This window comes from Emiliania huxleyi (genome assembly GCF_000372725.1).
Source record: "Emiliania huxleyi CCMP1516 unplaced genomic scaffold EMIHUscaffold_45, whole genome shotgun sequence".
In the NCBI taxonomy this organism is placed as follows: Eukaryota; Haptophyta; order Isochrysidales; family Noelaerhabdaceae; genus Emiliania; species Emiliania huxleyi.
Window position 1 is genome coordinate 360,838 of NW_005198611.1, and position 16,335 is coordinate 377,172.

Here is a 16,335-nt window from a genome sequence, read left to right on the forward strand (position 1 = left end):
AGGCGCGCCTTTCGCTTGCGTGCTGCAGCTCTGCCTCGTCACGGACGACGACCAGGCCATCCCGCCCTTCCTCACCGAGGAGGACCGACGCTTCCCGCTCCTCCTCGGCCCTGACAAGGCTGACGCCCCTCGCCCGCGCCTCGCCCGCCCCTCGCCCACATGCACACGCCCCTCGCCCACAACACATGCACATGGAACATGCACATGCACATGCACATGCACAACATGCGTGGTCGCACGCGTCCGGCTCTCCCCGGCCCCTTGACTGAGCCGTGACTGCGTCAGGCTCCAACCGAGGCGCCCCCGGTCGAGGTACCGGACACGGGCGTGGCGGTGCGTCTCTCCGCCCCCCTGCCTGCCCGCTCCCCTCTCCCTCTCGCTCCACAAACCTCCTCCCTCCCCTCTCCCGCCCCGCCCCGCCCGCCAGGTCGTCAAGCTGCAGCTCGGCCTCAAGGCACTCTCCTCAAAGGCTCCGCCACCCACCGCTGCTGCAGCGCCGCTCGCCGCGCCCAGAGAAGGTTCGTCGACCGCCTCTGCGGCACCGCGGTAGGTCCACGACCGCCGCTTCAAGCTGCTCGTCGCGCTCAACGTGCCGCCAGAGACGCTCAAGGCGCCCCCTTCCCCCCCGCCCCCCTTCGCATCTCGCCCCCCAAGGGCGCTTCTCCACCCTGGCCCCGAGCCCGCCCCCTCCACCCTCTCGCACACACGGCCTCCCTCCCCGCGGCCGCAGGAGAGCCCAAACCTGACCGTCTTCTCGCCCTGCTTCAAGGGCATCACGCGCCTCCGCCCGACGGCGGAGGAGAAGCGGCGCAGGCCGGCGCACGCGCCCGCGTCCGAGGGGGGGCTCGAGCAGCAGCAGCAGCAGCTCTACATGCTCGCCCGCCGGCGAGCAGGTCTCGAGGAGGAGCTCGCAGCGCGCGTCTCGTCAGCGGCGCCTCTTTCTTCTCTCAGGCTGCAGCAGATCGAGGAGGACAACGCGGACCTCCGCCGGCGAGTCATGGCGCTCGAAGGCAGCCTGGACCGCCCCCACCTCCTCCTCCACAACACCAAACCCCTCTCCTCCGAGCATACCCACCCCCGCCCTCTCTCTCTCCGCCCCTCTCTCTCCCCGCCCCTCTCTCACTCCGCCCTGCCCTCACTCCGCCCTCTCCCGACGTGCAGGCAACGGCGTCGCGGCGGCGCGCGGCACGAAGCGGCCGGCCGAGGACTAGCGAGCCGCCCCGAGGGCGAGGCAGGTAGACGGGAGAGCTGGGCGCCGGAGGCCCGGGGGTGGCTCGTCCGCCGCGGCGCCTCGCCTGCGCGGGCCTTGCCCTCGTGCTGCCCACCGCGCTGTAGCGAGTGCGTAGTACGTACATGTAGATTGCGCGTTGAGCTCAGTGGTAGTCTGCGGTGAGACCGCTTGTGCACATGCCACATCCCTCGCCATCCCCGGCGCAGAGGGGGCGCAGAGAGACGAGAGGGCGAGCATGTGAGCTAAAGTACGGCTACGCGGGGGGAGCAGAGCCAGCTGTAAGCTGAGGCTGCCCACGAGGTGTAGAATCTTCGCGGGTGTCGGGCGCGGTCGCCCGGCCACACAGACTCTCGGTCGGCGTCTCCCGCGGGCCGGGGGTCCCACGCTCACGCGGTCCGGTGCAGCTCAGACAGCGTTCACTCTCTCTGTTGAGACGCAAAAAAACTAGGGTTGCCTAACGTTAAGAGCTGAACAGTGTTGCTAGTGTTAACAGTAACAACAGAACAACAGTGGGGCCCCCCAACAACAGTAGCTAACGTTAGGCCGGCTGAACAACAATAAGGAAGGCCTGGCAGTGACCCACGACGATCTCTAGTGTCCAGTGCGGGTAATACCCGAAATACCCGGAAAATCCCAGGTATTTTCGGGTTTTACCCGGGGTTTTTGCCATTTTCTGCTTGCTGGCCGCTGAACAACAGTAACAACAGTAACAAACAGTAACAGCTTGGGCTGGGGAGAACACTTGAACAACGTTGAGGATTTCAGCCAACAATAGCGCAACTGTTAGGCCCCAAATAAACGTTAGGCAACCCTAAAAAAAACACAAGGCAAGCCGGCCAGACCACGCTCCACGGGACCGTCAGTCGAGCGCTAGCCGGCGAGCGCGGAGAACAGAGACATAAATAAACAAACAAACAGTGGCGGGGACAGACAGACAGAGATCGACTAGACACTAGTTAGTCAGACATGACACAACGGCTCTCCGTGGCGCTTCCCACCCTTCGGGTCGCGCTCGAGCGGGGCATGCCAGTCGATTTCTTCGGCGACTACGAACCTTTACAACAAGGCCCACCACCGGCGGCCCCACGACGGCGTCCTCGCCGCCTGGGCGGACGCGATGCGCGCCCCAGCCAACGCGCCGGTCGTGCACGGTGACAAGGAGAAACCGGAGCTCACCCGGCAGTACAATGAGGGGTACAAGACCGACCTCGCAGAACCCCATGCGGGACCGGGGGGGGTGCGATGAAGTGAATGAAATCAAGCTCTGGACGCCCCTCCTCAAGACCTCCTCGACGGGCGCTGGCAACGCCTCGAGTGGCGGCACGCCCCCCTCCGTTGGCCACTCCTACGCGCTACGCCTTCGGCAGCACCAGGAGAAGGCCCGCCGCCTGAACATGGGCTGCAAGTACAGCAAGGCGCGCGGGCAGCCCGGCCAACCCCTTCCACAAGAACGGCCACGGCTACGTCAAGGCGCATCGCGGTTTCTACCACGACGCGATCTTTGTCAAGCGCAACAACTTTAACCTGCTGCTCCACGAGACGTTCGGCGGCGGCTTCTCGCCCACCGCCGTTCTCAAGCTGCGCCGCCTCGCGCGCAAGGTCGCGCGCGCGGCAGCGTCGACCGCACGGCCTACTCGCCCAAGTACTCGCTCTCTTTTATGTCCCACCATGCAGAGCGCATCTCTCTCTCTGTTTGTGCGAGGCGTGAACCGCGCCATTCCGCATTCGCTCTCACCTGGCACCACCCTGTCTGCACGTCTTGCGTGCGCGTGAACAGGGCCTGGCCCTATCGCCAAACGGCTCTGCTCCTCCTCTTGTCTGGCAGCAATCGCAAGCTGCGGCACAGGCCGCGTTGGCGCAGAGGAGGCGGCAAGCCTCAACGCGCCTACCCGTGGCATACCGCCGGATCGGGCCAAGACTAAGGCTGCAGGCGTCGGCCCCGGCTGCTGCGAGGGCCCTCCCTTGAGGTGTCCATCTTATGTGCAGTGGGGCTACAACTGTAGCGCGTCGGCAGGATCCCCAAAACCGACGTAAACCCCCCCAAAATTGAATTCGACCGCCCAAAGCTGCCCCCCCCCCCCGCAAACACACCGCCTCCAAGCGTGGGCTCTAGGCTCCAACGCAGGCGCCCACTGTCGCGCAAAAAAACCCAACCAAATGTATGTAGTAAGTGAAGAACAGTCAGGCTCGGACTGGACCATCGACTGGGCCAAAGGGACTGTCACTGTTCACGGCTGCACGCTGCACGCTTGACGTGTGCGAACAGGCGGCGAGCTCATGCCCACGGCGTGGGGCCAGTCGTCCGCCCTGCAGCGGCTCCTCAGCGGCGGCAAGCCCGAGGAAGAGGACTCGCGGAGCCGCAGTCAGAGTCCCGGGTGGTGGGACCGCGATCGCGGCCGCAGCCGAGAGCGTGAAAGCCGCCAAACCAAGGACTATGACCGCGAATACGACCGGGCGCAGTTCCGCGGCCAAGACCGCGACCGCGACCGCGATCGCGACCGCGACCGCGACCGCCGCCGCCGCCGCTCTCCCAGCTACGATCGCCGTCGCCGCCGTTCTCCCAGCTACGACCGGCGCCGCCGCCGCTCGCCGAGCCGCAGCGCCAGTCGGGAGCGACGGCGCGACCGCAGCCGCGACCGCAGCCGGCGCGCCCGGCGATCGAACGACCGCGACCGAGACCGCGACCGCCGCCGCCGCAGCGAGAGCCGCAGCGGCAGCGAGGAAGCAAAGCGGCCCGCGGCAGCAGATGCGGCGGCCGCACCCGCCTCCGAGCAGCCGCCCAAGCCGCCCGCGGGCGAGGGGGAGCCGCCGCCTCCGCCGCCGCCTCCGCCGCAACCGCCGTTGCCGCCACCGGCACCGGCAGCGGAGCCCGCGCCACCGCAGTGACGGTGCCCGGGCCGGGGAGTCTCGCTCGCAGGCTTCTCGGCCGCGGCGCAGGGAGGGCCATCCGCGAGGGTGTGGGACCGAACTGCCGTGACGGGCAGCTCTCGGGTTTGGCTGCAGGGGCGCGGCGCTAAGCAGGGCCTCCCATGGCCATCACCAGGCTTGGGGCGGCGGAGAGGGGGGGTCATTCCACGCGCGCGTGCGGTGGGTGTCAGCCGAGCCCTCCGGCGCTCGCGCCAGGGGGTAGCGAGAGCGGGTGGTGTCCGACCGTACCCAGTCGAGCAACTGCGCACACTAGTGGCTATCTCGGTCGCGACTGTTGGGTCGTATCGCGTATGTCGAACGCGGAGATCGACTCCTCAGTGTCGATTGTGTCCTGCGCGGCGCGGTCTCGGCGCCCTCCAGAGCGCTCTGGCCTCTGCTCCTTTTCCCTATTGCTATCGTATGAATCTCCGCCGTCCTGAGAGCTGAGTTACCCTATACCCTCAAACTCGAGTGAGGTGTCCTCTTGTTTCTCTGACAGAGTGGACAGCGGACAGTATAAAACTCCGCCGTCCTGGGCGCTCCCGTCGCCTGCTGGTCGCCCGCCCCAGCCACCGGGGGGGCCGGCGTGCGCTTTGTTACGAGGCATTAGGGTAGCCACCAGCACCTCAGGCAGCTCGGGAGGCGGCCCAGCCGCGAGGTGCGGCCGAGGCCCGTCCGCCGGCCGAGCAGTGCTGCTTGCCGGCCGGCCTTGAAGCGCCCCGGCCGCTGCGGCGCGAGCGGAGCCAAGGCCAGCCTTGAAGCGCCCCGGCCTTGAAGCTTCCGCCTCGCCGCCCGCTTGAGAGCCGGCTCAGGTGGCTCGCACTCCCCCCGGAGGGCGGTGGCCATGGAGAACGCCTCGCCCGGCCCGCCGCTCGAGGAGGCGGTCCCCGGCTTGAAGCTGGTCGGAAGCCCTACAGGGGCGCAGCAGGGACCGTCAGGCCGACTCCCCCTCCTCCCGCCCCGCCCTCCGTGTCTGGCGACCCATCGCCGCCATCGCCGCCATCGTCGCCTCCTCGTCGTCGTCGAGCGCTGCGCCGGCCGCGGCGACCTCGCCGCGCTGCGCCGCTGCGGGTGCGTCGCCGTCGCCGCTCGCTGATGCAGCCCGCACCGCCTCGCTCGCCCCCGCCCTCGCCGCCTCGCTCGCCGCACCCCTCGCACAATCGTGCTCCCACCCAGCGGTCGTCCACCGCCAAGCCGGCTCGGGCGAGGCGAGGGCGTCCGCCTCGGGCGCAAAGAGCCAGCCGCCCTGCCCCGGCCGCCACCGCCAGGCTGCGAAGTCGAGCCGGCCGCAGAACGGTTGCGAGCTCGCCAGCTGCCCTATCGGGCCGTCGCCGCCGTCGCCGCCGTCGCCGCCGTCGCCACCGCCGCCGCCGTCGCCACCGTCGCCGCTGCCGCCCGCCGCCTGCCGCCCGCCCGCCCCCCGCCCCGCCCCCTCCCCCTTCTCCCCATTGAGCTTCTCCTCCTTCAGCTGCCGCAGGAACTCGGCGCGCGCGGCCCGCTGCTCCTTTTGCGCGCGGCTCGGCTGCAGCGCCTCGAAGGAGCGGCCTGCCGCCGGGGGGGGGGGAGTCGTCACGGCCACGCTGCGGGGGGCGCCTCGACCGGAGCAGCGAGCCGGGGCGAGCGGGGGCGAGCCGGGGCGAGCGGGGGCGAGCCGGGGCGAGCGGGGGCCGCACCAATCCGCTCTCCGAAGCCGAGGGCGCCTCCCAAGTCGACGTCGAAGTCGGCACCGCGCGACTTTCGGCGCGGCGGCTGGGAGCCGTGCCCGCTCCGCCGCTCGTGCCGCGCGCGCTGGAAGCGGAGGGCGGCGGCGGGGTCCGGGAGCCCTATTCGGTATCGTGATTGAACGCTGCTTACGCGGGGGTCATCGGGCGCTGCGCGGGCAGGGAGAGGCGGCCCTGGGCGGGGTGGGCGGCGAAGGGCGGGCTAGTGGCGAGAGCGGGTGGGCGGTGCACTCGCCGGGAGGGGCCGGGGAGGCGGCAGCAGGGGCGGGGAGGGTCAGCGGAGGCGGGCGGCGCCGGTGCGCGCCTGCGGCACACTCAAAGTAGGCGAGCTTGGCCGAGGCGGGTGTTTCGGCGGCAAGGTCAGGGGCCAGGCCGACGCCGCGCAGGCAGTCGGCGAACGAGTCGTGGGTGAGGGTGTGCGAGTGGGAGAGGCACGAGCCTAGGGTGAGGGGGGGCTCGTCTTAGGGTGAGGGGGGAGGGTGGAGGCGAGTGGGCGAGGCACGAGCCGGGCAGCACGACAAAGCAGAGGCCGCCCACCCGCAGCTGGCCCCGCATGCACACGAGCATGTCGAAGCGGCGCCGCGCGTCCGGCACGCAGTTGAGCACCTACTCCACACACCTCGCCGCGCTCGCCACCGCTGGCTTTCTCTGGGAGCTGCGGTTTGTATCAGCAGCGCGCCATCGAGCAGACGAGTGCGTCGTACGGCCGCGAGGCGCCGCTTGCCTCCAATGCACCGCCGAGAGGCAGCGTCAGGAAGTCGCGCTGCTCGATGCGCGCATCCTGCGAGTTGAGGTCGAGCGCACGGACGTGCAGCCCCGGCGTGTCGAGCAGCTGCGTGTTGATTGCGCCAATCTCGAGCACGTGAGGCGGCGGCTTGCCGGCGGCGAGGACGCCGTGGGCGCGAAGCCGCCGCGCGACCCAGCGGCTGGTGGAGTGCAGGGCGGTGTTGAACTGGGATGCCTGTTGGTATGCGTCCACGCCGCCGATCGCCTGCAGCTCCGCAGCACACTTGGCGCGCTCGTCGCTCGACGTGGTGTGGTGAAGCCGCTCGGTGATGCGGTGGTACTCGCTCGTCACCTTCCTCGCGTGCTTCCGGCTCTTGATTCGCTTTGGGAGCGGGACGATGGAGAGGCCCATCCGCAAGCAGAGCCGCAGCCGCTCCTCGCTGCTCGGTGTGAACACAGGCCATAAGAGGTATTTTCTTCTCAATAACAAGGCTGTGAAGCACCTCAACCTCTCACAGGCCAGCGCACAGCGCCATAAGAGGTATTTTCTTCTCAATAACAAGGCTGTGAACCTGCGCGCGGGCCTTCTAGGCCCGCGGGTAGTCTCCCCCCATCCCCAGGGCCTCCAGGGCTCGCACCTCAACCTCTCATAGACCAGCGCAAAGGAAAGTATTTTCTTGTCAATAACAAGGTCTGAGAGAGATTTTTAGCAATACCAAACAACTCTAGTTTGCAAGGTCTGTGAAATACACATTATTTAGATTCGATACCAGGTGTATTCTTTTTTTGCTTGGGCGGCCCTCATCACGGGGTAGGTAGGGTAGGTCTGGGCCCTCCCGTCGGGTTTTCCCCTCTCTTCACGCTGGAATTTTCACGGCAGAAAAAGAAAATTTCCGGGAAAATCACGATGTCAAACGTCCCCAAATGGGTGATCTGATGCTTGTAGCATGTAGGGCCTGAGAGTGGCCTGCCATGTCACAGGAAGGACTGTGGTTGCAGGAGAGTACCACCACCCATCACTTTAGTTGGTATAGTACCACGTTCACACATCGCGTGATTTCTTTTTTAGTTTCCCATAAGTAGGGTAGGTAGGTAGGTAGGTAGGTAGGGGCACCGCAGGGGCCGGTCAGGTTTTTGCAGAATTTCATGATGAGGGCCGCCCAAGCAAAAAAAGAATACACCTGTCGATACGGCGCCTCAATCAACGGTATGGCGGGTGGAGTGCTCTCTACTGCCGGTGCCGCGGCGCCCCTGTCGGTTCGGAGGCGCCCGGCGGCCGCTTGGTGCCGACGTCGACCGGCTGCTCTCGCGGCGCCGAGGAGGGCCGCTTCGGTCACGTCACGCGCGCTGCGAGGTGTCTTTTGGCATGTGAGCGCTTGGCATAGACGCCAGGAAGCTCGCCTTCCTTGCCTGCGGCCGCGGGCGTGCGGGCGGGCACGCCAGGCTCGGCGACGCTCCGCGCGGGTCTTCGAGCTCGCGGCCCGCGACGAGCCAGCATGGCTCGTCGCTCGACGGGAGCCTGCCCAGCATGCTCTCGGCACTCTGTACAGCCTCGACAAGCTGTCTGGGAAGGCCGACAGGGCCAGGGCGGGCCGTCTCGGGCGAGATGGCGCGCTGAATGCTACCATGACTACGAGCTCTCGATCGGGTCGACGGCGGCGGGCTTGCGCGGCGCGCTGCTCGACGGCAGGCTGCTCTCGCGGTGAAGACAAAGTTGTTGACGGACTCGCGAGGGGAGGTGCCTAGGTAGATGTTGTCCAGCCGGTCCGTGTACGCCATCGCGAACCGCTCGAACTGCGCCGCCTCCTCGACGGCGAACCCGCGCATCAGCACGGCCCCATAGGCCTCGAGCCAGCCCGTCACGATGTCGCGGTTCCGCTCAACCCACTCGGACACGGTCGGCCGGCTTCACCACGAGTGGGAACCGGCGCTCGCTGTTGAGGCAGGTGGCGTTCAGGAAGGACGGCACGTCGGCCGGGCTCAAGGGCGGGAGCGGATCCGCCGTGCTCGAGAGGTCGTCGGAAGGCAGGTCCATGTGCGGCAGCCATACCTCCACCGGGAGGAGCGGCAGCGCTGCCACGACCGCGGCGAGCAGCGGCCACAGCAGCCAACGATGCCGGCGCGTCGGTCTGCGAGCCGGGTCGTCAGGTACAGCCGGCGCAGCCGGCAGCGTCTCCCGCAGCGTCCGGGACCCCGCGGGCGTCGCGCCGTCCCCTCGCACCGCTTCACGCACGAGTCGACCCCCACGATGTGCGCCGCGGGCTCGCGACCGTGGCTGATGCGCCCGATGGCGCACAGGAGCGGGAAGGCGTGCTCGGCGCAGTGGGCCGCGAGGAAGGCCTTCAGCGCCTTGGCCGAGTGCCAGTCGGGCAGGCACATCCCTGGAAACAGCTTCGCCTCTAGGGCCGCCCAACGCGCGTGGGGTGTCTGCACGTCGCGCGTGTGCTCGTCGCCGCGCACGAAGGCCGCGGCAAGCTGGTGGCCGCGGCCGGTGGTGCACGTGAGCACGAGGTCGCCCACGCCGCAGGCCTCCTCGTAGAAGGTGCGCGCGTCCGCTGCGCCGAGGAAGCGCCGCGCGAACCGCTCCATTTCGCCCAGGCCCACACGCATGATGGCGGCGCACACGTTGGCGCCGTGACCGCACCCAGTCCCAAAGCCAGTGCCGAGGGCTATCACGTTCTTGAGCGCGCCGGCTGCTTCCACGCCGCTCCGATCGGCGATGCACCGCGTCGGGCGTCGCGAAGTAATCGGCCATGAGAAGCGCGTGCCACTGCGCGGCCGCGACACGGCCGCTCACGCTGTCCGCACAGCCAATCGTGGCCTCCGCGAACGAGGCGTCGCTCGTCATCTCGTGGTAAATGTTGGGACCGCAGAGGGCGCAGACTTCGTGCGTGCCTCCAAGCAGTTGCAAGATCTCGCTCGACGGAAGGCTGAGCCGATTGCGTGCGTCCTCGTAGTGCAACGACTTGACAACGCTCAGCACCGACGCATCGGCTCGAATGTGCTTGCGCACACGCGGCAGCGTGGCCTGGAGGAATTGGGACGGGATGGCCACCACGAGGTGCGTGGCTCCTGCCGTCGCTGCCTCGAGATCGGTCATGGCCACCAAGTTGGGCGTGAACACGGCGCCCGGGAGAAAGCGCTCGTTGCTCCTGTGAGTATTGATCTCATCGGCCACCTCGGCTTCACGGACCCACCAGCGCACGGGGGCGTCCGCCGCCACAGCGCCAACCAGGCGCGCGATGGTCGAGCCAAAAGAGCCGCCACCGAGGACGCAGACGCTTCGTTGGCTTGCCGTCATATCGCGCGGCCGAAAGAGCCGCCACCGAGGACGCAGACGCTTCGTTGGCTTGCGCCCTCAGCGTGATATATCGGCGGCCGTCCCTGGCCGACGATTGCGACTTCGCCACCGCCGCCATGGAGATCTGCTGCGTGTGGTGGACGACGAAGGAGGAGGCGCTCGCCGACGCCGCCCCGTACACCGTCCGGTCCGTGTTGGTGCCCGCCGCCTCCTTGGCGAACACGTGGAGGAACTGCTTGGTGGGCGGCGCACAATGCCTCCCAAAGTTTCCACGAACGAGCACCAGCCGCGTTATGGCTTTCTTGACCCACTTCGCGTCGTAGTACTGCGCCCCCATCCACTTCCAGCCCGTATCCGTCTTGACCCACCCCTTTCCATACGCGTGGTCTTTGACCCATCCCTTTCCAGTCGAGTGGTCGAGCGGTCCGTCTACCTGACGGCCACGCTCCTTGCACCCCACGACTCCCGTCAACGCCTTGTCCAGCGTGTTTCCAAACCCGTAGAGGTGGCCCACCGACGCCACATTGCCACCATTGTCCCACGAGCCCCTCCCCAACGTCGTCGACTTGATGAGAGAGTTCCAGCACTTGACCTCGTAATGCACGTCCCGCATCGTGGCGAAGTCGCCGCTGATCTCGCAGATGTCAGTCACGGACGTGTCGTTGAGGTGCCGCGTCACCTCGGGCTTTTCCTTGTCCCCGAGGATGATGCTGCCAACCGAGCGCGCCCGGATGGCATTCTGGGCGGCCCTTAGCACCCCGTTGTGCTTGGAGGTGCGGTCGCCCTTGTTGGAGTTGGCGAGGAAGTCGCCCTTGTACTCTCCCACCGTGACGTGCTCGCCCGCGGCAGCCTTCTCGACGAGAGTGGGCGCAATCACCGACAAGTATAGAGCCCGTGCCTGCGCTGTATCGCCGTCAGGAACATCGCCGACACCATCTTCGTGTGGTGGAGTCCATCAGGGCGCATGTCGAGCCATCCAGCAGCGCCGAACTGGGAGATCGAGATGAAGCGAGTTGCGTCCCTGAACTTGATCGCCTCCGACTGCGGCGTGTTTTTGTCGACCTCCTCGCACGCCGCCAGGCACGCGATCCACGCTTCATGGGCCCCGACAGCAGCGAGCGTGCCCTGTTTCGGGACTGGAGAGGTGCTCTGCTGCGTGAAGAGGTCGCCAATAGGCGGGATGCGCTGCGCCGACGGCAGCATGGACGGACAGAAGCGGCCAAGCTCGTACGAACGTGTGGCAGAGGCCAAACTCCTTGTCTTGTGCCCGCACCGCGTAGATGCGCGCGACATCGCCACGCCGTTGGCTGATGTCATTGTAGTGCTGCGCAAAGTGCTGCACGGGCACTTCGGAGAGATTTTTAAAGACCAACAAGAAATCACGACTCGCACAGTGATTTGGGCTCGGCAGCTTGTTAGCCCTCAGCCGAAGCTGGGGCCGGTCCCGTAGCCGAGAGAGCCCGCGCCGATGAGTTCGACGCGGTCGGGGGGGCCTGCGAAGTTCTTGCACTTCGGTGGTGAGCCGGTGTGTGTGCCAGTCCGCGCCAGTCCGCGCCCTTGTCGTGCCAGTGTGCTGTGAGAGCGGCTGGAGTTCAAGAATTCTTCCCCTTCCACCGGTGATAGTACTAGCACGCGCCAGTTCGCACCTGTGTCGAGCCTGTGTGCTGTGAGCAGAGTTGTTTTGTTTAAATTCTTCCCCTTCCACCAGGAGAGGATGCCCGGCAGTGCGACGGAGTGGCACGGCCTGGGGCTATACTCGTACCAGACAGCTCCCTAGCCATGGACAGAATGGCAGTCGTGTACCTGGCGCACACTGCCCTCGAGGTCTGCCTCGGGCTGATTAAGCTGCGAGGCCGGTACCAGCATGAGTCGCCCGGCGAAAGATCCGCAAAGTCGGCTATGTATGTGCGGCACCACGCCGCGTCAATCCTATCGTTGGCGGCGCTCTCTGGCCTGGTGCAGTGGCGCGGGCTCATCCACACCGAGACGGGCGAGATATGCAACGCCGTGCTCGCCATCTTCCACCTCGGCGCCGTGTGCTCCTTCGCTCACGCGTGGCTATGCTCTCGCTCCTTCCCCGCTGCCAAGATTATTGTGCCGCACGCTCCGTTTGGGGTCGCTTTCGCGCTGGCCCTGCTATAGCCGAGAGCAGGTGTGGATAGGGCGGGAGGCGTTTGTCAGCACCCCTCTCCCAGCTGCATGCCTCAAGTGCAGGCTGGGTCCAGGGAGAGCAGACAGACCTCGCGCAGCCCCGCCGTATATGCCATCGGCGGGTCACTATATACATACTTTGCATGTTGTATGTATGTACAACGAGAGAGAACTCAACTTTGGTGGGGAGAGCCGGTCGGCCGTGGACGGCCAAATCGTGGAGTTGCGCACATGTGTCAATCCCCAATCCGACCGGGAAAAACGAATCTCGAACGGAGGAGCCCCAGGCAGTGCCGCAGACTCGTCTCGTGGAGGGGAGCTAGGGAGGGGAGAGCAGGAGAGGCGATCGTCACGAGGGAGCGCGAGGGGCTTGCCCACCAGAGGGAAGGAGGGAGAGGAGCGAGCGGGAGGCGAGTCAGTCGTCGTCCTCGCGGTAGAGCACGCCCGCCTACGGGAAGCTTCCGAGAAGGTTCACCCAAGGTGCCGTCCTCCTCGCTAGAGCACGCCCTGCCAGCTCTGAGGAGCAAAGGCCAACCCCGGCGACCTCTCGGCCAACTCTCGGCTACCTCTCGCCGACTCGGACGAGAACTGCAGCTGCTTGAGCAGCCCGAGCGAGATCGAGAAGCCTGAGGGGGGGCAGGCGGGAGGGTCGAGGGGGAGGGCTCGCCCCGTTCCCCTCTCGGCCCCCTCTCGGTCGCATCGCGGCGACATCTCTCGCCGACATCTCTCGCCGACGTCTCTCGCCGACGTCTCTCTCGCCGACGTCTCTCAGGCGTCTCTCGGCCACGGCCTCACCAAACAGGATGAGGATCGAGGGCGTGAGCAGCGGCTCCACAACATCGACTAGCAGGCTGTCGACCGCCGCGGGGAGCGGCGTGCCCAGCACCTGCGGGAGGGAGGAGGCGAGCCGTGGAGAAGCGTGTGTGCAGGCATGTCGCGGACGTGTCGGCAGGCGGTTCGCGAGAGTGTCGACAGCAGCCGACGCAAGCGGTTTGCAGATGTGTCCCGGACGTGGCCCAGCCGCACCTTGCAGAGGGCCTCGACCGAGACGGCTATGCCCGAGGCGAGGAAGACGGTGCCGAAGAGGATCGCGCCGCCGCCGAAGAAGCGCTCCAGCAGCTCCTGCCCCTGCTTGGGGATCCGCGCCAGCGGGTCTGAAAGCAGGTCAGGTGGCGCGGCGCCCGGCGCGGCGGCGCTCGTCGGCGCAATGCCGGCGTCGCGGAGCACTTTGTCTACCCGCTCCTCCCTCGTCGCGGCCGGCGCCGCTGGCGCGGGCTGCCCTGCGGCGTCCGGCGCCGAGGGCGCAGCCACGGGCGCAGGAGCCGCTGCAAAGCCGCGGCCGCCCGCCGCACCCTTGCCCCCCTTCTTTGCGAGGACAACGACCGGAGCGTGTCGCACCACTGGCGTCGCGGGCCTCGCGGTTATCGGCGACAGGCCCGCTGCCGACGCGACAAGCAGCAGGCCGAGCAGCGGCCTCGAGCTGGAAGACATTTCGCGACTATCACAGGTTTCTTTTTTCTTTCTCTCTCTGTTCTTTTTGAGCTCGACACCGAGCAATTTCGCTTTGGTTCCACCTCCTTTTCACCGCAGTTTCACGTGCATCCTAGTTGCGTCTGTGAACGGCGGCAGCCTTCCGCTCGTCCTATCCACCACGTCCAATTGAACGGCAAACATCCGCGCGCAAAAGCCACAAACGACCAACGAGTGGTACGACTCGACCCGCTGCCGCAGGACGGGCAAGCGCCGCGCCGTGTGCCTGTGCGACGAGTGCGCCTCGCCGGCTGCTGTGGAGGCATGGCGGAGCAGGAGCGCCGAGTCGGACGCGTGTTGGGCGGCAAACGCGAGGGCTGAGCGCTTCGCGGAACTCGAGTCGCTGCGACGCAGCAGCAGTGGTGTGCTCGTCGAGCCGCAGGGCAAGGCCGCGTCGTCGACGGTGGTTTCTGACATGCATTCCCCTGCCGAGCGCCAAGAGGAGGGCGGTGACGACGACGAACACACCGAACCGCCCGCGCTTGACCTGGACACTCTTCTACCCTCGAAGCGCCTCTTCCAGGCCCTGCGGCGGCATGGGCGCCGCCACCTCTCCGCCCACCTCTCCACGCTCGCGTACCTAATCGAGGAGGAGGAGGCGCGAGGCAGCCGAGATTGCCTGCCCCCTCAGACCCCAAGTTCTGGACCTATGCCCGGCTGCCCTCGCCTCGCCGTCTCCACTTCTCTCGATTTGTCCCCTCCTTGTTAGGCTTGGGAGGCGCTGTCGCCGGAGGAGAGGCGCCGCCTCCCGCGGGAGTACCGTGCCTACCTCGCTGACATGGCCGACAAGCAGAGGCAGTCGAGGCGGTGGCGCCAGCGACGCCAAGCAGAGGAAGAGGAGGAGCCTGGCCGGAGGGGCGTGCCGCGGATTCTACAGTTGCTTTTCGCGTCTTGCGTCGTCGGCGCCACGGCCGTCGTAGTCGGGCTTGGTCTTCTCGTTTTGCGATGAACGAAGGCGCCGATATTGTCATGCCACATCTCGCCTCACCGACATTCGTCGCTTTGAAATTCTTTTCCCGTGCAGACTGCAGTGCGCGCCAGTCTTCCCCTGCCAGTGAGTAGTGTTTGGTGTGACGTGTGTACGTGCCCAGTATAGTGAGTGTGTTGGTGCGAGGGAGTTTGGTGGTAAAATTCTTACCCTCGTTAGTGACAGTGCGCGCCATCCCGTGCCTACTGCCTTGCTAGTGTACTTGGAGCACTTGGAGTGCACAGTGCAGTCATCATCAATCATCATCATACATCAACCTCACACATCCAGGGCCGGGGAGCTGAGAAGCGCACCCAGCGGCGAGCGGGCCGGATGATTGGCATCGGGTTACGGGCTAGAGAGCCCTAGCCCTGGGGGGTGCGCGTTCTCAGGGCCATAAGATGCACTTGGAGCATTGGAGTTGCAGTCGAAGCCTCACACCCAAGTGTAAAAAATAAAAAAGTTTCAAAATGGCGCAAGTTACAACATACTCATACACATACATACATGACTCTCAGTCAGCGCTTTGATCCCTTCCCAATCACGACACATGACATGTACATGTACATGTGTGACTCGCCTAAGTGTGGAGTCTGGAGACGCCGTGTGTATATGTACCGTGGGGCCTTGTTGTCCTAGCACGGGAGTACCCGTGTGGACCGGAGGTAACAGCAGCAGCAGCAGCAAGTTACGGCTTACGCGGCGAGGGAAAAGGGAAGGATGGAGCAAAGTGCAGAGGGGCAAAAGGGACAAGAAGGGACGAATGATGCGAGCGGCGGCAGCGGGGGTTCAGGGCGACCAAGCCGGCGATCCCACTCAGAGACAGCGGTGGGTCGGCGTGCGGAAAGAAAGAAAAAACACAAGAATTTTAAGGAGAGGAGTGCATGTAAAATTCTTTTGCCGACCACCAAGAGCCCATGGCCCATTTTAAGGCTGTCTGGGCCGCCGATTCCTTAAACGGTCTTAAACGCTTAAACGGCGCGGGAGAGCTCCCGAGGTCGATGGTCCGGGAGGCTCCCCCGGTAGACGCCGGAGGCCGGGAAGCTGGCTACAGTCAGCTAGCACGCGTGTCGCGTCCCCTATATGCGAGTATGGCTCCTGCCAGTGCACCAGACTTACAGATGTGTCTTCAGAGGCGGGTTTGTGCCTAATAACGGCAGTATTGGAGAAAACGGCAGTAACCCAGCGACGCATGCCGGTGAGGCCGATTTTCTTAAACGGTCTTAAAAGAGGGACCCCCCGTGCCTGCAATCTCTTAAATGGCAATTTAAGCCCCCAAACCTCCTCATTTCTTAAAAGCTCTTAAAAAAATCCGGCCCTCAGAACCCTAAGGATCCCCTAAGCAGCTCTTTGCGCCTGAAGCCTGGAGAGCAGCTCCTCTGCTGCTCACACACTCTGCACAGATGGCACAGCCTACCGTGTGCGGCTGCCACAGCTGTGACAGCGATGGGCTCGCCCTCACTGGCTCTCAGTCACTTGTGCTGCGGCCACACTGTGAGACCATGGGTGTGAGGTAAAACCACGCTACCAGCGCTTGGTCACATCGGCCCCGAGGTCAGATCCTTCTACTCTGTTGAATTCTACTCTGTTGATGACAACACTTGTCTACTCGCTGGAGCCGAGCAGGAGGGCCCAGCGCACAACCCCTGGTCAACTCTCACCCTCCACACCCCGTAGTAGCGTAGTAGTACTGTGTGACTCTGTCATGTCTGTCTCTCTCAAAAACAGCCTACCGTGTGCGGCTGCCACAGCTGTCACAGCGATGGGCTCGCCCTCACTGGCCCTCAGTCACTTGTGCTGC

General features: G+C 65.7%; 3 protein-coding genes across 3 annotated transcripts; all 3 read right to left on the minus strand.

Moving 5' to 3' along the window:
• Window positions 1-4,744: 4,744 nt before the first annotated feature.
• On the minus strand, window positions 4,745-6,997 carry EMIHUDRAFT_210689 (hypothetical protein; the record flags this gene model as incomplete). The annotated part of the gene is made up of 5 exons (XM_005768702.1): window positions 4,745-5,049; window positions 5,297-5,407; window positions 5,812-5,926; window positions 6,397-6,465; window positions 6,551-6,997. 5 exons carry the CDS (start codon window positions 6,995-6,997, stop codon window positions 4,745-4,747), a joined length of 1,047 nt encoding a protein of 348 aa, XP_005768759.1.
• Window positions 6,998-7,923: 926 nt separating this feature from the next.
• On the minus strand, window positions 7,924-11,203 carry EMIHUDRAFT_210690 (NAD-dependent glycerol-3-phosphate dehydrogenase; the record flags this gene model as incomplete). The annotated part of the gene is made up of 7 exons (XM_005768703.1): window positions 7,924-8,127; window positions 8,296-8,430; window positions 8,498-8,714; window positions 8,807-9,264; window positions 9,311-9,737; window positions 9,853-10,736; window positions 10,820-11,203. 7 exons carry the CDS (start codon window positions 11,201-11,203, stop codon window positions 7,924-7,926), a joined length of 2,709 nt encoding a protein of 902 aa, XP_005768760.1.
• A 399-nt stretch (window positions 11,204-11,602) lies between these two features.
• EMIHUDRAFT_436569 (hypothetical protein) lies at window positions 11,603-13,529 on the minus strand (the record flags this gene model as incomplete). Its single annotated transcript, XM_005768704.1, has 4 exons — window positions 11,603-12,485; window positions 12,611-12,663; window positions 12,833-12,923; window positions 13,064-13,529. Coding segments are annotated over 4 exons (643 nt in total), but the record flags the coding sequence as incomplete, so codon positions are not given.
• Between the last annotated feature and the right edge of the window lie 2,806 nt (window positions 13,530-16,335).